We start from the raw sequence: 18,895 nt of genomic DNA on the forward strand, positions 1-18,895 counted from the left end.
AGTCTTATCCCTAAATAAATCTAATTCACTCAGTCTACAGTTTAGGACAACGAGGTTGAGAGAAATTCAATGGTTTGACAGAACCAGGGTGTAAGCTGAACCCTTTCATTATTAATATTACATTCTCTTCGTAGCAAAACAATAATGTGTGCTTCTAAGAGGACTGCCTTCCTGGCATTCTGCACCAGGGACAACTGAGCTGCCAAACAGTGTCAAGAGGAAAAAGCAGTGACCAGCCCCTGATGCCAGACTGCCCTGCTTTGTCCCCCGAGAGCCTATCTATGGGGACTCTAAGGAAGACAGTGCACCTAGTGTGAGACCCAGGCCATGGTCCAGAAATCTGATGAAGCAAAATCCCACCAGGCATGAAGGCAATAAAAATAAGAAAACAATACCCCAGCATCAAAAAAATCTATCTGATGGTTTAACCTTGGGACAAACCATGTTTAGGTTGGAAAATGGTCTGGGCCACCTATTCTTCAGGAGAGAGCCAAAGGCGGCGATGATTTCAGACATGAACTCCTCAGCTAAAGCTGACTCAACACTTCAGCAGGGTAAGCTACTGCATACAGGTGTGATTTCAGAGGTTTTAGGAAGACCACTCCCACCCCCATCAGGTTAAAGTTAACACTTTTCATCCCCTTTGGCTCAACGCTCACCTAGTGCCAAGCAAAATTAGCTACTGTCATTATTAAATATCCTTCTGGAAGTAAGATTCCAGTACCTTGCTCCTTAGAACCTATTCAAGTGCTCAGCACACAAGAAGCACTCAGTAAATACTTCTTGAACAAATGAATGGGCAAACGCATAAGTGATTGTTCAATATTTATGTTACTACTCATTTGACTTAGAGGTTTATATTATAGTTCACTAACCAACAAAGGAATCATAAATAAGAAAAAACACAGCAGTAAGGTCAAGTTTAAATTCCGCTAAGCTCTCATTCATTCATTTAACAAATATTAATATCAAATGCCTGCTATGTGTAAGTGATGTGTGATTTTCTGCAGACAGAGCAGCAAATCAAATAGGTAAAGTCCCTGCCCTCAGGAAGCTGACAATAGTTTAATAAGAGAAAGAGCTCAAACATGCATGTGCGTGCGCGTGCACACACACACACACACACACACACACATAAAAGAACTGAGAAAAAGAACAGGGAGCTGTATGAGACTGTAAGCGTGAGTACACATTTTAGAGGATCAAATAAATAATCCCAAAAGTTCTCATTTGAAATGGGTGAACTGGAAAATATACAGACATCAGGAAATATCATTTTTCCACAGAGCCCTGAAATGCAGCAGCGGATGGAGTAACATGTATGTATATACAGTGAGCTGAGGCCCCTATATTTTATCAGCTAGAGTCTAAGACCCCTATCCTCTCTCAGAGAGTCCCCAAATCATTGTGCTTTTTAAGTTAAAATCTATACAATTAAATCTCTGAAACTTGATTACATGTTACATATATTACAATTTTATACAATGCCTAACATTCAAACATACCAAGCAAATAATCTGTGTATGAAGATAAAAGATCCATGGTGGCAAATTCTGGGATGTTTGGCAGCGCCCCTTGGCTAACTTTATCAGTTCTCGCATTCTTCTTTCCGATAAGTAGGTTAATTGCCAGCACAGCCTCACTGACCTAAAATTAATGCATAATTAGAGTTATGCAAGCTTTCTGATTCACGGATTATCTATTAGGTAAATAATGTGAAAAAGCAATTCATAAAATAATATTTGGTATACACTGGGGAAAAAATAAAGACAATCTGAAAAACAATATGTGATCCCCAACATGTAGTATATATCACAGTCAAACAAATCATGACTTGACAATCAATAAATAAGTCACTTTGCATAGGCTACCTCACCTAGCTAGGACAGATATATGCCAAAATCTGTGTCAAATACGTGCACATGTGTATCTGCCATTATTTTCATTAAAGAAAAGATGAAGCAAACCAAATCTGGCTAACAGAGCTTAAAAACACTATGCATATAAAGAGCGCTTCTAATCTTCCCAAAGAAATATCATTGGCGCAAATCCCAAAGAATGTGAAATTTCCCTTTCTCTTGTATCGATACATTGTGTTGCCTTAACAGATGTGACGATATAAAGAAGAGTTAAATAAAACTCACACCAACCTGCGCAGCAGCCCTTATCGCAATCCAGGCAAATACACTGTGCATTTCAGATTTATTTACTGTTGGCTCTTTAAGAGAACTATGCCCTCTGGGAAGAGCCTAAAAAAATACGGCAAATGTTTTATGATAAAGATAGATAAACATATCATAAAGTTTCATGACAGATTTTCTCATCTTCTGAAGATGAGATTTTAGTGGAACACTACATAGCCATTAAGAACAATAATGTATATGCATCTATTGACATGAAAAGACATCCAAATTATCTTAAGCAAAAGAAAAGTGTAGGTTACAAAACAGCATGCCAAGTATGACCTCACTTTTTAAAAGACAGGTACACACATATATTCCCTGTATACACAAGCAGAAAAAATGCTCATCAGGGGTCATCCCAGGTTTTCAGGGTAATTTAATTATTTTTATCTTTTTTTGTGATTTTCTAAATGAGCTTACATTATTTGAATAACAATAAAATAAACACCAATGGCATTTTAAGTCAGTTATTCACCATCTTAATAGAAGATTTAGAAACTGAATACACATTGTGTGTAAAAACACCAGAAACAAGAATATTACTTAGAGGTTTTCAACAGGTATGTGCTATCAGCTTTCTAACTACAAAACTATTAAAGGGCTGACTGTAATCATAACATTCCATAGAATAGCAAAAAGTGACAATGAACAGAGATACATTCAACATGGGGGGAGAGGTGCTCAGCTTTTAAACATAAAAAAGTCAGTAGTATAGAAGTAAACAGAAATTCTACCAGCAACACAGTATCTAGTCTGTTTTACATTTTTAAAGTATTAACAGTCAATTTTAAAGACAACTAATTTGGAAAAACTATTCAATTAGTCCGCTTGTTCTAATTTTTGATGCTCATATTTTGGCCAAAATTTTAAATCTTCAACAAAACTCCAGAATAAAACAAGCAATAACAAAAATATTTTTCCTTTACTTCTGGCTATAAGACTCCCAAGGGAAAAAGAAATGCAATGAGTAAAGCTGATGCCGAGCAGGAAACACAACGCACAAATGTGGCCTGGCCCAGATCAAGTGTTAAACTTAGAGGTAGATAGATGATACCTGGAGAGATCTACGCATGGAGAATCTAAAATCCAAGCAATATAGCCCTGTCCCAAATATGAAGACCCCAGTCACTCTCTGTAATAAAACTACTTAGGCTCTGGGGTAGCCACTGCCAGCTTACTAACTATATGAGCTTGGGCAATTCACCTCCTTAATTCTGGAAACAAGGCTAATTGGCATTGAGTGAAGAATACAAAATAATATTAAATAACTATATTGTAAGAACAATTAGTGACAGACAGAAAGAGCTCATTTTGAATTGAGAGAAAGGTTTTATTAAGGAGGGATGGAGGGGTGTTCAACATTGCGTAGGAGATACTAGCCTATGCAAACAGGCAAGAAAAAGAAAAAAAAATGCATTTAGATAGGAAATTAAGAAGTTAAATTGTCTTTGTTTGCAGGAGACATGATGATATATGTAAAAAATCCCAAGATACACACACATACACACTCACAGGATACAAAACTCAATACTCATAAATCAATTGTATTTCTATGTACCAGCAATGAATAATCTGAAAGTGAACTTAAGAATTCTATTTCAAGATAGAACTAAATTTAACAAAAGTGTACAAATTTGTACATTGAAAACTAAGAAAAATATTATCAAGAAAAATCAATATCTAAGGAAATGAAGGGAGAGTTCATTTTTATAAATTGGAGGATCTGACATTGTTAACATGCCAACTGTCCACAAATTGATCCAACACAATCCCTACCAAAATTCCATTAGTTTTTTTGGCAGAAATTGACAAGCAGATTCTAAACTGTACATGAAAATGCAAAAGACTCAAAGTGAAAACAATTTTGAAAAGGAAGAACATAACTGGAGGACATGTACTTTCCAATTTCAAAAAACCTACTACAAGCCACCCAGTAACCAAGACAGTGGATACTCACATAAAGGTAGATTTATAGATCAACAGAATAGAATTGGGAGTCTAAGAATAAATATTTACATTTATGATCAATAAGTTTTTTGACAAAGGAGCCAAGGCAATTCAGTAAAGAAAGGATAGTCTTTTCAACAAATGATGCTGAGACAAATGGATATCTATGTGCAAAAATATGAATTTAGAGCCTTACCTCACACTTTACAAAAATATTAATTCAAAATGGACCATGGACTTAAACATTAAAGCTATAAAAACTTTTAGAAGAAAACATATGAGAAAATCTTCAACATCTGTGGTTAGGTAAAGAGCTACCAAAACCACAAAACATGAAAGAGAAAATGATAAATTGGACTTCATTAAAATTAAAAGCTTTTTTGTTTCCAAAGACACCATTAACAGCATGAAAAGACAAGTCACAACTGGAAAAAATATTTGCAAATTATGTATCTGATAAGGGACATAAATTCTTATAACTCAATGATAAAAAAGATAACCCAATTTAGGTTATGGGCAAAGGATCTGAATAGACATTTTCCCTAAGGAGATATACAAATGGCTGATAAACCCATGAAAAGATTTCAATATTATTAGCCACCAGGGAAATGCAAATCAAAATTACAATGAAATACTACTTCAGACCCACTAGGATGGCTACACTCAAAAAGATAAATAATAACAACTATTAGCAAGGATGTAGAGAAGTTGAAACCCTCATGCACTGCTGATAGGAATACACAATGGTACAGCCACTTTGGAAAACAATCTAACAGATCATCAACAGTCTAAACAGAGAGTTGACATGTGACCCAGCAATTCCATTCTTAGGTATACACCCCCAAAAATTGAAAACACATGTCCACATAAAAAATTTGTACATGAATACTCAAAGCAGCGTTGATCATAACAGCCAAAAAATGGAAACAATTTGTATGTCCATTACCTGCTGAATAGATCAAGAAAATGTGGCGAAAGAAACCATAAACAAGACAAGAAGACAACCCTCAGAATGGGAGAAAATACTTGCCAACGGAGCAACAGACAAAGGATTAACCTCCAAAATATACAAGCAGCTCATGCAGCTGAATATCAAAAAAGCAAATAACCCAATCCACAAATGGGCAGAAGACCTAAACAGACATTGCTCTAAAGAAGACATACACATGGCTAACAAACACATGAAAAGATGCTCAACATCACTAATCATCAGAGAAATGCAAGTCAAAGCCACAAGGAGGTATCACCTCACACCAGTCAGAATGGCCATCATCAAAACATCTAGAAACAATAAATGTTGGAGAGGGTGTGGAGAAAAGGGAACTCTCCTGCACTGTTGGTAGGAATGTAAGTTGGTACAGCCACTATGGAAGACACTTTGGAGGTTCCTTAAAAAACTAAAAATGGAACTACCATATGATCCAGTAATCCCACTACTGGGCATATACCCAGAGAAAACCATAATCCAAAAAGAAATATGTACCATAATGTTCACTGAAGCACTATTTACAATAGCCAGGACATGGAAGCCACCTAAATGCCCATCAGTAGATGAATGGATAAAGATGTGGCACATATATACAATGGAAGATTACTCAGCTGTAAAAAGGAAAGAAATTGAGCTATATGTAATGAGGTGGATAGACCTAGATAGAGACTGTCATACAGAGCGAAGCAAGCCAGAAAGAGAAAAACAAATACTGTATGCTAACATATATACTGAATCTAAAAAAATGGTGCTGATGAACCCAGTGACAGGGCAAGAATAAGGATGCAGAGAATGGACTGGAGGACACGGGGGTGGGGGTGGGGCGAAGGGGAAGCTGGGACAAAGTGAGAGAGTGGCATAGACATATATACACTACCAACTGTGAAATAGATAGCTAGTGGGAAGTTGCTGTATAACACAGGGAGATCAACTCGATGATGGGTGATGCCTTAGAGGGCCAGGACAGGGAGGGTGGGAGGGAGTCACGGGAGGGAGGGGATATGGGGATATATGTATAAACACAGCTGATTCACTTTGCTGTACCTCAAAAACTGGTAAAAAAAAAATGTAAGTGAACATTTCAAAATTAGCATCACTACCTATATATGACATGCATTGCTCTTCATAATATTGCTCTTTCTTCTCTGAAATTAAGACAAATAAAGGAAAAGAAGAATTGTTGCTGGTGATCCAAACAAAAAAAAAAAAAAGGAAAAAAGAAAAAAGAAAATGTGGTATAACCATATAAGGGAATACTATTCAGCAGTAAAAAGGAAAAACTATTGTTTCATGTTACAATAGTTTGTTACATGTTACAATAGTGAACCTCAAGAACATAATACTAGGTGAAAGAAGCAGTCAAGAAAGGTTACATACTGTATGATTCTATTTATGTGAAATATCCAGAAAAGGCAAATCTATAGAGGCAGAGAACAGATTAGTGGTTACCTGGGACCGAGGGTAGAAATGGGAATGATAGCAAATGGGCACTAGGGATTCTTTGGAGATGATGGAAATGTTCTAAAACTGGATGGTGATGTTGGCTGCGCTACATGTAAAGTTATTAAACATCTGTGAACTGCACTCTTAAAACAGGTTAATTTCATGGATGTAATTTATAACTCAGTAAACCTATTTTTTAAACATGTGCTTGATAATCTCTCTCTTTGGACTAGTTCATCTCATCTGTGAAGCTTTCTCCAGCATTCCCCCAAAGCAGAATTAGTTCCTACTTTGCTCCACTTTCCTAACTTGACATATCATTGCCCTCAGTACATTGCAATACAATTATTTCTCTCCCTTGCTCTGCTGTGCTCCTTAGGGAAAGAGCGTAACATGCCTGGCATACATTAAGTACTCAATAAGTATTTGGTTGATGAATGAATAAATGAACAAATGTCCAAAAAATAGTCACTTCAACTAACAAATAAGTATTGGATACCTACTATGTACAAAAAACTTTAGAAAGATACAATGTAGAAGTTTAGTCAAAGTTACATAATGATAGAGAATAGTCCCCCCATCTCTCTCTCTCTTTTGAGAATTTATTATGTGCCAAGTCCTTTATCTTGTTCAATTCTCCTAGCTACTCTAAGGGGTAAGTGTCATCATCTGCATTTCACAGATGAGGAAACTTGGGTTAGAAAGACCCCAGTCTCACTGCTAGTATGTCATGAAGCTAGGATTCCAACCCAAACCAGTGTTACAGTCACTCTGCTAAAGACTCTCTATATAAGTGAAACAGTAGTGCTTTCTTTTAAGGGTTTATAAAGCATTGTCTTTTTTTTTTTTTTTTTTTTTTAACATTTATTGTAGGGCAGTTCTTCTGGCAGTGACTCAGCTCTGTTTGCCTAGTGAAAAAAAAATCATAATTTTTCATAATTTTTCCTTCATTTAGCATTGTCTTTTTTAGGACATACTTTAAATGCTGTATTTCAATGGTCTGAGTATGCCCAGATGAATTTTTGTTTTTGACTATTTTCTGTGCTTCTAATAATTGTATGACTTGCTAAAATATTTATGCTGTGTCAAGATATACAGAAAATAATGATCATGTTGTATAGAATTATACTATTCTTTTCACTCAAGTCTTATTTGTTCAAGCTCTTAATTATAAACACCTCCTAGAGAAGGCCCAAAAGGTGATATATTTCTATCCCAGCATCTTATTAATTTGCATCGCAAATTGCTATGTAAACAAAGATTTTTGTTTTCTCTTATTGGCCATAAAGATGTTTATCACAGCACAAAAATTTTCTGTGTAATCATTTTGATGAAAAAAAAAAAATAGCTGCTATCCACCTAAGGCAGCAACCATATGAGTAGTTCAGCTGACTAAAAGCCTATTCACCTAAAGCTTTTCAATCATGTTTCTGCTGTCTCAAAAATTAGAGATTTGACACCAAAATTTTGTGGAGAGACATTTTTGGTAGTCAGAGGATTATTTAATTAGAAGGAAATATAAAAAGCCTACTGAAATTTAAAGAATAAAAAACTAGACAGTTTTTTAAAACATAAAAACAAAGTTTTTATAAAAAAATGAAAACAAAGTTACTGGGTTCATCCACCTCCAACCCACTCAACTTCCTGCCCAGAGGATCTCCCTCTGCCTGGATCCTTGGTACTCAAGTGCGGCCCACAGAGCAGCAGCAGCGGCACTACCCAGGAGCTCCTTAGAAAGGCCAAGTCTCAGACCTCATCAGGATCACAGGATCCTTGGAGAAGTTTCTGTCCCTTACTCGGAAGCACTGCTCAAGGGAGTGCATGCCTCTGCCACTCTCTGCACAGTTCCCTCTCCAGCCACCTTCCACCTCTTTCCACCACAGTCATTCACAATCCCACCAACCCATGTTGTTTCCTAATCCTAAATTTCATCACCTAAAGCAACCCCCAGCCCTCCTTCCCTTCTTTTCCTGCCCCGCTCCCTCCCACCTTTCCTCCTCTCGCTCTCCTCCTTCACAGGTTTGTTATCTGTCTCCCTCCACTGAAGAGTGAGCGCAGGGGAACAAGCACTGAGCTTGTCTCGGGCCCCGCTTTATTATCTTCCAGAATACGGCCTGGGTCATAGGGTCATAGTATACGATCCACAGATATGTGATGAACAAATGAAGAAATGACTCATCGAAAGGTGGCCTGTTTGCAAGCCACATCAGTAATGAAAACCACACTTGTCCATCTGCATAACCAATATGTAATTTCCTGCAATTTCCAGATCGATACTAATGATTGAGGGTATTTACTTACACCTACATTTCATGGATAACATTTTAACAGGCAGAAATGTCCACATGAAATCCATTTCCAGAGTCTTACATAACAAACAGCCAAAGAGGTATGAGTGTGAGCATAAAGTAATTAATTTCTCCAAGTCACAAAGAAAATCAGTCTCTTTACTTCCTTAGCACAGCGTTAGCAAGATAAGCAAGCTCAAAGGCAATATAACTTTAAATTTCTAATAAAATCATTCATTACCTTAAGTGTTAATGGTGATGCTGAAAGTTTACTCTTTGGCTTCCTCATGTGTAAAAATGACAGGGCTATTTCGAGGTAGGAGTCTCTTATCAACCTAAAATGAGACAGCACTGTATTTATTAGACAGCCCCGCCACTCATAATCATTTTACATCAGGTGTCAACAATTTCTGAGTGAATGAAAGGTACAAATAGGCAAAACCAGCATGAAACCTACCCTCTTTACACAGCACTTCTGGCTTAGACACTGGCATCTTCCTCCCTACTGAAATTGGAAGCCCTTGAAAAGAGCTGAGTGTTCTACCTTGTCCTGTGCGGGCAACATTCCATGCCGTGACCGCAGTGAAGCCCAGCATCAGGACCATTCTGGAATGTTCCAGTACACAAGCCACTAAAGAAGTGACAGTCAAGATAGGAGGAACCTGCCTTGAAAACCAGGCCTCTCTCTCTCTCCTCCTACACTAATTAAATTAGAAAGAGATGCATAGAGTTCTGCTGAAAATCGTGATTCGGTAGGTCTGTGTACTCACTACCAAACCTGTCAGGCGGGGCCGTTTAAATCAGTGCAGTTGTAATAATGCTGCCTTATTATCCATCTTAAGGTGACTTTTATACAGGATTGAGTTGGCCAGCCTTGGTACTGCTGAGCCAGAGTGAATATTCACATAAATCCCTTCTAGATACAATTTCACATCTAGTGGAGCAATTTACAGTCCAGTACATCACCAGTCTAACTGCCATCATTAACCATCACTATAAACGAGGTCTTGGGGCAGAGCCAAGAGCATCAAGCTTGAAAAGGAAGTCAGTGAACCTGTTAAACAATGGACCCCAGTAAACTAGCCCTGCCGTGGGAAGAGGGTCTCCCAGTCACTCCAGCCTTCAATAATCAATGTACCACTAGAATACGGGACTCAAACCCAAATACACGTTATTATAATGGAAACGTCTTTTTTTTTTCTTACCCTGAGTTTTGATCATGTCTCAAGCTTAGCTGTATAGCTTCAAATAGACTCTCAAGTTGCAAAGCTGGAGATTTCTCTTCCGTCAATATTTGACACTCTATTTTGCCTGAAAGAAGAAAAGGATTTACAAAGATGGTTTTTCCTTTTTCTACCACTTAGAACTTTAGCACACATATTTTATGCTGGAAATTAAAACTGGATGTGCTGTCCCTGTTGTCCATCCATCTCTCGCTTCTTGCTGGAAGGTAGCCAATGGGGAAAGCGCTGTTGCTTCCTTCCCCAGGAGCCTCAAGGCTCCCCCTGCCTCCTTTCACTTTCCAGACACAGCTGTCCTCGTCATCTTACTCTCCTCTCCATTTCCTTACTTTGCTCTCCCACTTCCTCCTGTAGCGCATTCCCTTTACCTAAATCCATCTTCTTCTTTCCTCTGTCATGGCAGGTGTCATAGAAAACATCTTTGCTAAAAACAAACCCGAGAACGTCAGCAAATGCTTGAAAACCAGCACGGATGATGCAAACCCTCTCGTCTGCACCCAGCTCCCACCCCTCGTGGTGATCCACAGCCTTCAGGTGTAGGTGCTTCCACGCAGCATGTGGACAGGGCACAGAGCCACTTGGTGTTAAGCTCACTTCTGGGCATTTGGTAGCTGCTGACTTACAGACAGCTAGTTACCCAGACTGCACCTCATCTGCCAACGGGGGATTGGTCACGCCTACCTTGTAGCGCTGTTGTGAGAACTGAGACGTAAAACACGGACTACAGTGCTCAGTATCTAGCAGATGCTCAATAAATGATACCAACGGTCATCATCATTATTCTCATGGCTAAAATGGCCACAATAAAATTATATGAATATATTACGCAAATATGTGTGGTATATAAGTTAGGAATATATTATGCAAATGTGTGTTGTATGTAAGTTGTAAATATAGATGTGCTATAACTATTTCATTTAAGTAGGTATCTATCTTTTATAGAGATTAGCTAAAATGCTTAGCTAAGTAATGAAATAAAAAATTATCTTCCAAGCGTTCTTTAAGTAACATTATTCATAGCTAAATGCCCGATGCTGAAATTTGAGTCAAATGTGAAACTTTATGTAAGGAAGGTCAATTGTAATTACAAAAAAAACGAAAATGGAGTACTTTTTTCCATTCTAGGTATAAACTTAAATTAAGCAGTGTTCTCTTTATCCAAAACTGAGTTTAGCAGAGATACCAAGGTGTTTGTGATCACCAAGCCCTTTATAAAATCAGTATTTTTTATAATAAGTCACCAGATTTTTAAGAAGCCTTTTGTTAATAGGAAAAAAAAATCCTCAGTAGTTCTGACCCTAAATACATCTTACCTTTCTGAAAAAAGATTTCAGCTTCCACTTCATGTTCTTCTGTTCCTGATGTCTTAGCAAGCTTCAAAGCTCTTTCAAAAAGATGAAGAGCAGGTAACCACTTTGACGAATCCTCCTTTTTACTGGTATGATATACTTGCTTGGCCACTGTATGTCCTAAAAGAAAGATAGTTGGATGAAGAGGGAACAATAGATATACAGTGTTCATAACAAGCCTCCCAGTTACCAGACTTCTCTCACAGTACGTTCAATTAAGAACTCTGGGGGACTTCCTAGGTGGCACAGTGGGTAGGAATCCGCCTGCCAGTGCAGGGGACACAGGTTCGATTCCTGCTCCAGGAAGATCCCACATGCCATGGAGCAACTAAGCCCATGCGCCACAACTGTTGAGCCTGTACTCTAGAGGCTGTGAGCCACAACTATTGAGCCCATGTGCTGCAACTACTGAAGCCCATGCGCCTAGAACCCGTGCTCTACAACAAGAGAGGCCACTGCAATGAGAAGCCCTCCCACCTCAACGAAGAGTAGCCCCCACTCGCCACAACTAGAGAAAGCCCGTGTGCAGCAATGAAGACCCAACACAGCCAATAAAAGTAATTAATTAATTAATTTTAAAAAATACCCTTTCTTTCATTCTTACTTATATTATGTGCTATCGAACTTTAAAAAAAAAAAAAAAAAAAGAACTCTGGGAGGGAGTTCCCTGGTGGCCTAGTGGTTAGGATTCTGGGCTTTCACTGCCATGACCAGGGTTCAAACCCTGGTCCGGGAACTGAGACCCCATAAGCCCCAAGGCCTGGTCAAAAAAAAAAGAACTCTGGAAGTCTTTAGTTTTTAGCATTGAAGAAATGCTTTAAAGAAACTCAATATCCAAATATATCAATGAACTATAAACAAAAGCCCTTTGAAACTTTGTCTTTGATAAATTTCAACATTTTCTCATTTTTAAAATGAAAGATAGTACACCTAAAATCAATACAATATTGTAAATCAAATATATTCCAATAAAAAATTTTTTAAATAAATAAAAATAAGATGAAGGATAATCTCTCAAGTCTCTCTCAGTTCTAAAATTTCATAATGCTCTAAATAACAACTTTTGTGTTCCTAAGAGGAGGTTGTTAGTAGGGAAACATCTGGAAGTTTTAGAAAGTTTTATGTTGTTATCAACGAAATCCGCATATATTAAACGGTAATTTCTGTTCAGCTCCGTGGTGGTTGCTTGCATTGAGTATTATGTCATCCCAACTAGTTGGCAAACTCATTATGGACAAAGGCCACGTTATACTTCTTGTGTGGTCCCATCACCATTTAACATAATGAAGGATTGTTGTATTGTTGAAGAGGCATTAGATTTAATTTCTAATCACCTCAAAGACAGACGACATTTATTTGACAAATATTTTCTGAGTGCTTGGAAACTGGATAAAAAAATGAGAAAAGTGAGAAATGAGAGCTGTTTCATGAAGTACTTCCTACATGCCAGGTACCATCCCAAGTACGTAAGCACTATCTCCTGTAATCCTCCCAGCTCTGAGTGGATACCATTATTATGCTCATGTTACAGAGGAAAAAGCAGTAGCACAGTGAAGTCTAAGTAACTTGCCCAAAGTCACATGACTAGTAAGTAGCAGGGCTGTGATCTGAACCGAGGCAGTCCAGCTCCAGGGCCTGTACCCTAAGCCACAACACTGCAGTAACCTCTAAGAGAGAGACCATGGAACTTAGTGTCTAACAGGGAATGAGAACAGCCAGACCGGCAATCAAAATACTCTGTGGTTGCCCGTGTGGCAGCGAAAGCATGGGACACTGTGGTAGCAGGTTACAGGAGCCCTGAGCCAGACCTGCGAAAGGTCAGGGATGTCTACCAAGAAAACACGGCCATCAAGGCCGGCAGCTGATGATCCCCTTATCTTCTGGTAAGTTTAAAGAAGAACAATGTTGAGATAAAGAGTAAAAGGCAACTGGGAGGAAAACTGCATTAATTGAATAGTTTAACAAGCCCAGTAGAGCAGTATGAGGAGAAAGGCAGTGTAGGATTGCAGAATGACACAGCTGCTGAGTTCTAGCTGAAATGCTGGGTGCAAGCCAGTCACTGGTGCTACCATGTCATCTGACGCTTTGAACAAGTCCCTACATGCCTCTTGAGTCTTGAGGCAGCAGAACTAGAAAATATTTGAGGTCCCTTCAAGTTCTGAAAATTTTAAATCCAAGATGCCGTGCCCTATAAAGAGTTTTCAAGAAACCTAGGACTTTTTGTAAATATTCAGCTCAGGAATGTGCTATAAGAGAGGGAGATGGTAGAAAAGCATCTTTCTCCACTTCTCTCCCTCTTATTCAGGGAGAAGTTACAGAGCTCTTCCTCCAGGCAAGGCAGGATGGTAGCACTCTGCTGAGAAAATGGGGATGAAGAAACTGAAGCCTTGCTTCCTGGGAGTTCCTAGGAGAGTGAGGCCACCAGGCATGGAACGGTGAGAACAGCTGACACCTACAAAGCCCTCAGAAAAAAACAGGTGCCCTTCTAAACATGTTACACATTCTACTCACTTCACCTCAGTGAGATTGGTACCTTTCTTACCCACATTTTATGAGAAAGGAAACCGAAACACAGAGAAGTTAAATGATTTCCTCGAGGGAACTGGACCAAAATTCTTTCTCCAGAGTCCCTGCTCAAACCCCAATAATTACCAACTGCAATTAGATTTTCAGCAAGAAGGATATGCTCCAGAGTCCCTGACCTTAAACCCCAATAAATACCAACTGCAATTAGATTTTCAGCAAGAGGGATATGCTATGTCCTGCACAGCCTCACATCTCAATACATCTCCCATTCTTATCTGTCTTGCTTACTGTTTCAAATTATACTATAGCTGTTTATTAATACAAAAATATCATCTCTTCATGTCATTGAGGCACTTATGTACATGTACAATATGTATCTATATGGACTATATGTAATATAGGACTATATAATATAGTACTAATATATATAGTAGCACTTGAATTGTCTTCTAGATTTTTGTTAAAATTAGAAAAAGAACTGTTACAGAAATTATTTTTACTCTCTCTCTCCCTAACTAGACAACAGGCTCTTTGAAGGCACAGCTGATGACTCCTGTTATATTCCCACTCCCAAGCACCATTCTTGAACCTTTCTTCATTCCTATTACACAATCAGTCATCTACTTTTTCAACTAACAAGGAAGCTCTAGGTTCAGTTGTTAACGGGACAAATAATCTTAAATAACTACGATGCTTATTTTGTTTGTTTGTTTTATAAAAATAATCTCAAAATGTCTTTTTCTGTAAGAGGCTTTCACAAAGAAAAAAAATGCTTAAGTGGCTCTATTCTTGCAATGCAATCTATACTATCACTATAAAGGAAAACTGCCGAGAAAGCATCAAATCAGATGATTTTATGCTTCATAATATTGAAGTGCTCCTTTTTGTGATACACAACAACTCTGTGAAAAAGAAGTTGTGAAACTGATGTTGTTTTGACAGAAAAGCTGCTTTTGGTTTTTGTTCTTTAAGTTGGTATTTAATATAATATAACAGAAAGCAAGCTGTTCTGCTTCAAGTGAGTCTAAAAAACAGACGCAGCATTGCCACTGAGTGGTGACACATCTTCAAGATTAGTAAGGCAGGAAAGCTGAGAATACATTTAACACAATCTGTACGATTTAACACAGTCTGCACTTTAAGTTCTTGCAGAAATCAAATATACTGATAATATAACAAATTGTGGACCAAAGATGTAGAAAAATAAACTCTCATGGGGTCAGCAAGCTGGCAAGAATTCTAGAGGTCAGCTATGCTAACCTAATATCATAAAGGAGGAAACTCAACAATATAGGGGTGAACTGATTTACCTATGATAAAGTTCATATCTGATGATGATGATATGATAATAAGGATAAACGACAGTCATGAGGGGGAGGAGCAGAAGGGAAATAAGGGAAAAGATGCTGGGCAGGTGATGGCTTGAGCACACCTCTGTTGCCCTTCCTTCCCCACTCTGGTCCAATCACCTGCCTCTCCTGAGCTGAGCAGCTGCTGGTAGGGGAGGCAAATGGGTCCCATGAGGTGAAGGGTGATGTTTCAAAATGTAGGTTTTGTTGTTATTCAGGTATGATGAGATCAACAGGTCAGGAGATGATTGCCACTGAAAAGATAGTTTTTTTGCTCACAGTTCTCAAGAGGAGGGGGCACACACCATGCCACGCAGGGCCACACAGGGAAGCACCAGTGTCAGTCAGGAGGTAGGAGGAGAAAGGAGAAAATGTGGGCAAGAGCCTTTACTGTATTTTATTGTGGGAAGGAGTGGATGGGTAGGGTAAGCAGACTAAGGTTTAGGATTGGCTAGCTTGTACAATTTCAGCGGGCTCTGCTAGTAGTCTATTATCTGTCCCTGGGGTTATTAGGGCAGGGAAATAGTGGCCCCAAGGGTAAGAACCCAGCAAAGGATAATAAAAGAGCTTAATAAAAGTTCAGGGTGTGGGCTCTGGAATGGCTGTTTGCATATGAAAGGCACTCTCACAGGAGAGTGGTTTGCTAATCTCTAGGAAATGGCTAACCCTGGGAGGGGAAGTCCTTCCCTGGTCAGCAAAACTCCTCATGTCAGAGCATCAGAAATACATTTTTTTTTAAAGGCATGATTAATATAGGTTAGAGCAGAGAGAGCTGTTATAAGATTTTCTGCCTTCTGAGGTAAACACTACAATCTTGGAGCTAGAGGCAGGCAGCTTTGGACCAACAATCAGCTTGAAACAATATCTGTGAGCTCCGGAGAAGGGCAGCAACACTGGCTGGCTCCTCCTTGGTTTCCAAGGAACTGTAAACCTCTGGCTTACTGGTCTACCTGCTGCAATCAGGTCCCCTCTTGGCTGGCTCCAGTCTACTCTCCAATCTCTTGTTCACCCAGCAACCAGGGTAATCTTTTGAAACATAAACTGTCCCCTGCTCACCCCCTCCCCTTAGACTGCCTCTAGCCCACTCTGCTCTGGCTGTACTGGTCTCCTTGCAGTTCTGGGACATGTCAAGCTTGTCCTGATCTCAGAGCCTACAACTCACTGCTCCCTCTGCCTCCACTGTGCAGGGCTCCATTAAGCATATGCATAACATTTACAGTCTGGGGTTAAATACCACCTCCCCAGAGAGGCCTTCCCCAATTATTCTACTTAAACAGGTTATTCTTTATCAGCAGATCTTATCCACATCATTTATAGCACTAATTACAATTTATAATTACCTACATATACATAATTCATCATCATATATAAGCTTTCTATATCCTTGCTGATTTCCTGTCTAGTTATTATCAAATATTGTATGCTAACTCACATATACGGAATCTAAAAATGGTACTGATGAACTCAGTGACAAGAACAAGGACGCAGATACAGAGAATGGACTGGAGAACTCGAGGTATGGGAGGGGGCGGGGGGGTGAAGGGGAAGCTGAGACGAAGCGAGAGAGTAGCACAGACATATATATACTACCAACTGTAAAATAGATAGTCAGTGGGAAGTTGTTGTATAACAAAGGGAGTCCAACTCGAGGATGGAAGATGCCTTAGAGGACTGGGGCGGGGAGGGTGGGGGGGACTCGATGGGGGGGGGAGTCAAGGAAGGGAGGGAATACAGGGATATGTGTATAAAAACAGATGATTGAACTTGGTGTACCCCCCAAAAAATAATAAATAAATAAATAAAATTTAAAAAAATACACATTTTATTTTATACAATATTCATTGTATTAAATTTTATAAGTATTATAACCATGAATAAATATTGAATAAATATTAAAATATTTTATACATTTATATGATAAATGATAGAATATGCATTCCTATATATGATTTGTTTAGTTGTTTACTTCTGTCTCCCAGGCTAAGAGAAGGGACCACATCTGTTTTAATCTCCAACAGCTTCCCAGGACCTCACATGGAGGCTGGTACATGGTAAGTGATCAAAACCTATTTGTTAACTAAATTGAACCTGGGTATTCATAAATATTGCTTCAGCTAAATGCACTCACATGATAGCCTGGCTGAAAATAACTCAAATTTCTTCATCAGTGACTTGAATGTAATCTATGTTTAAGTGTTCTTACCAATTCTCATTTTTGTTTTGGCCAATAACATGACATGAGGAAGATAGATATTTTTCAAAGGCAGTAATGGACTTGCATAGTCAGTGTTTGATATAGGAAATTCAATTGTTTCTCCAAAAGTTATCATCTGTAAAAGAAACACTATAATGAGTAATTAGCTAATGTGGTATGCTATAAGAAAAGGCAAAAAAGTAAGTTTCTAAGTCTTGTGGACACAAAAGTACTCTCACCTGTTCAATAAGAATGTTGTGAGACTGAGTCAACAAATATAACTTTTCTGTTTTAGAAGAGGGAGTTTCCTTGAATTTCTCGGCTTTTGTTAAGTCATCCAGTAAAAGCATGCTTCTCACCAGGGTTAAATGAGATCGAGGAGAAATAAACTCACGTTCTTCAAGCAACTGTATTACATCCTATTAAAATAAAATTATTCTGTTTGATAGTACCATTCACAATTCACTGGAACAAAAGCCAGCCATACGAACTGTTATGCATTCAGTACCTAATGGAAATGTAAATTCTCTCCTTTTATTCTAATTGGAATCCTTTGGTAAATATCAATGTGAATGAGGTTTCCTCCCTACCTGAAGACTTTTTATGATGTCTGTCTTTAAGTGCTTTTCTTGTAGGCCAATGATTACAGCATGCATCAAGAATTCAGCCTGTAGCTCCCTGTCACCTGCACTTTTTGCCTCCACACATGCTTCGTTGATGAGGCTCACATAATCTGTTATATCATTTTCTAAAATAAACAAATGCAGTTAGTTAAAATGCACTGAGAAAGTAAGAATTGTATGTGCGTAATCTCCTCAATGTTTATCACAGGAATATTGTATAATATAGAAGAAAAGGAAGATGTAAAGTTGGAAAACAAATAAGACTACATGAAACATTGAAAATAAATGTGTTGCAATTTGGGGGGTAGTACTTTAGGGTATTCAAATGCTGCAAAAGTAATAATGATATTGCATGAAATAATTTAATTGGGGAGATGAGCTGAGATGGGTGAATAGATAGGTTTACATATAGATAACTATTGATCACTGTAAGAACTAATATTTACATGTACCAGGCTGTAGTCTAAGAATTTTAGAAGTTTAACCCATTTAATTCTGGAAATAATCCTATGAAGTAGATACCATATTTCTATTTTACAGAGGAGGAAACTGAGGCATAGGGGGATTAAGAGATTTGGCCAACATTACACAGCAAAGAAGCAGTAGACAGAGTATTCGAACTCAAGCGGGAAGGCTCCAGAATTTGCACCCTGGACCCCTGCACTATGCTGCCTTCCCAGATGACAGGAAGGTTTGTGCATTAGTACTTTGAAATCTCCTTGCCAGCTCTGCATACATTAGTAACATTATATGCCATTTTCAGT

At 38.4% G+C, this 18,895-nt stretch overlaps 1 protein-coding gene across 2 annotated transcripts in view; it reads right to left on the bottom strand.

The window, feature by feature from the left end:
- CFAP54 (cilia and flagella associated protein 54) overlaps positions 1-18,895 on the bottom strand; it is a 277,803-nt gene that overhangs the window by 66,159 nt on the left and 192,749 nt on the right. For both annotated transcript variants that reach the window (XM_057741715.1, XM_057741714.1), the window contains 8 exons: positions 18,099-18,256; positions 17,748-17,927; positions 17,518-17,644; positions 11,404-11,559; positions 10,055-10,160; positions 9,091-9,184; positions 2,151-2,249; positions 1,506-1,647 (listed from right to left, as the gene is read on the bottom strand). In XM_057741715.1, the coding sequence (XP_057597698.1) occupies positions 1,506-1,647; positions 2,151-2,249; positions 9,091-9,184; positions 10,055-10,160; positions 11,404-11,559; positions 17,518-17,644; positions 17,748-17,927; positions 18,099-18,256 (1,062 nt within the window). The remainder of the gene's footprint in view (positions 1-1,505; positions 1,648-2,150; positions 2,250-9,090; positions 9,185-10,054; positions 10,161-11,403; positions 11,560-17,517; positions 17,645-17,747; positions 17,928-18,098; positions 18,257-18,895) is intronic.

The sequence above is a fragment of the Hippopotamus amphibius genome, chromosome 7 (genome assembly GCF_030028045.1).
Source record: "Hippopotamus amphibius kiboko isolate mHipAmp2 chromosome 7, mHipAmp2.hap2, whole genome shotgun sequence".
Lineage (NCBI taxonomy): Eukaryota > Metazoa > Chordata > Mammalia > Artiodactyla > Hippopotamidae > Hippopotamus > Hippopotamus amphibius.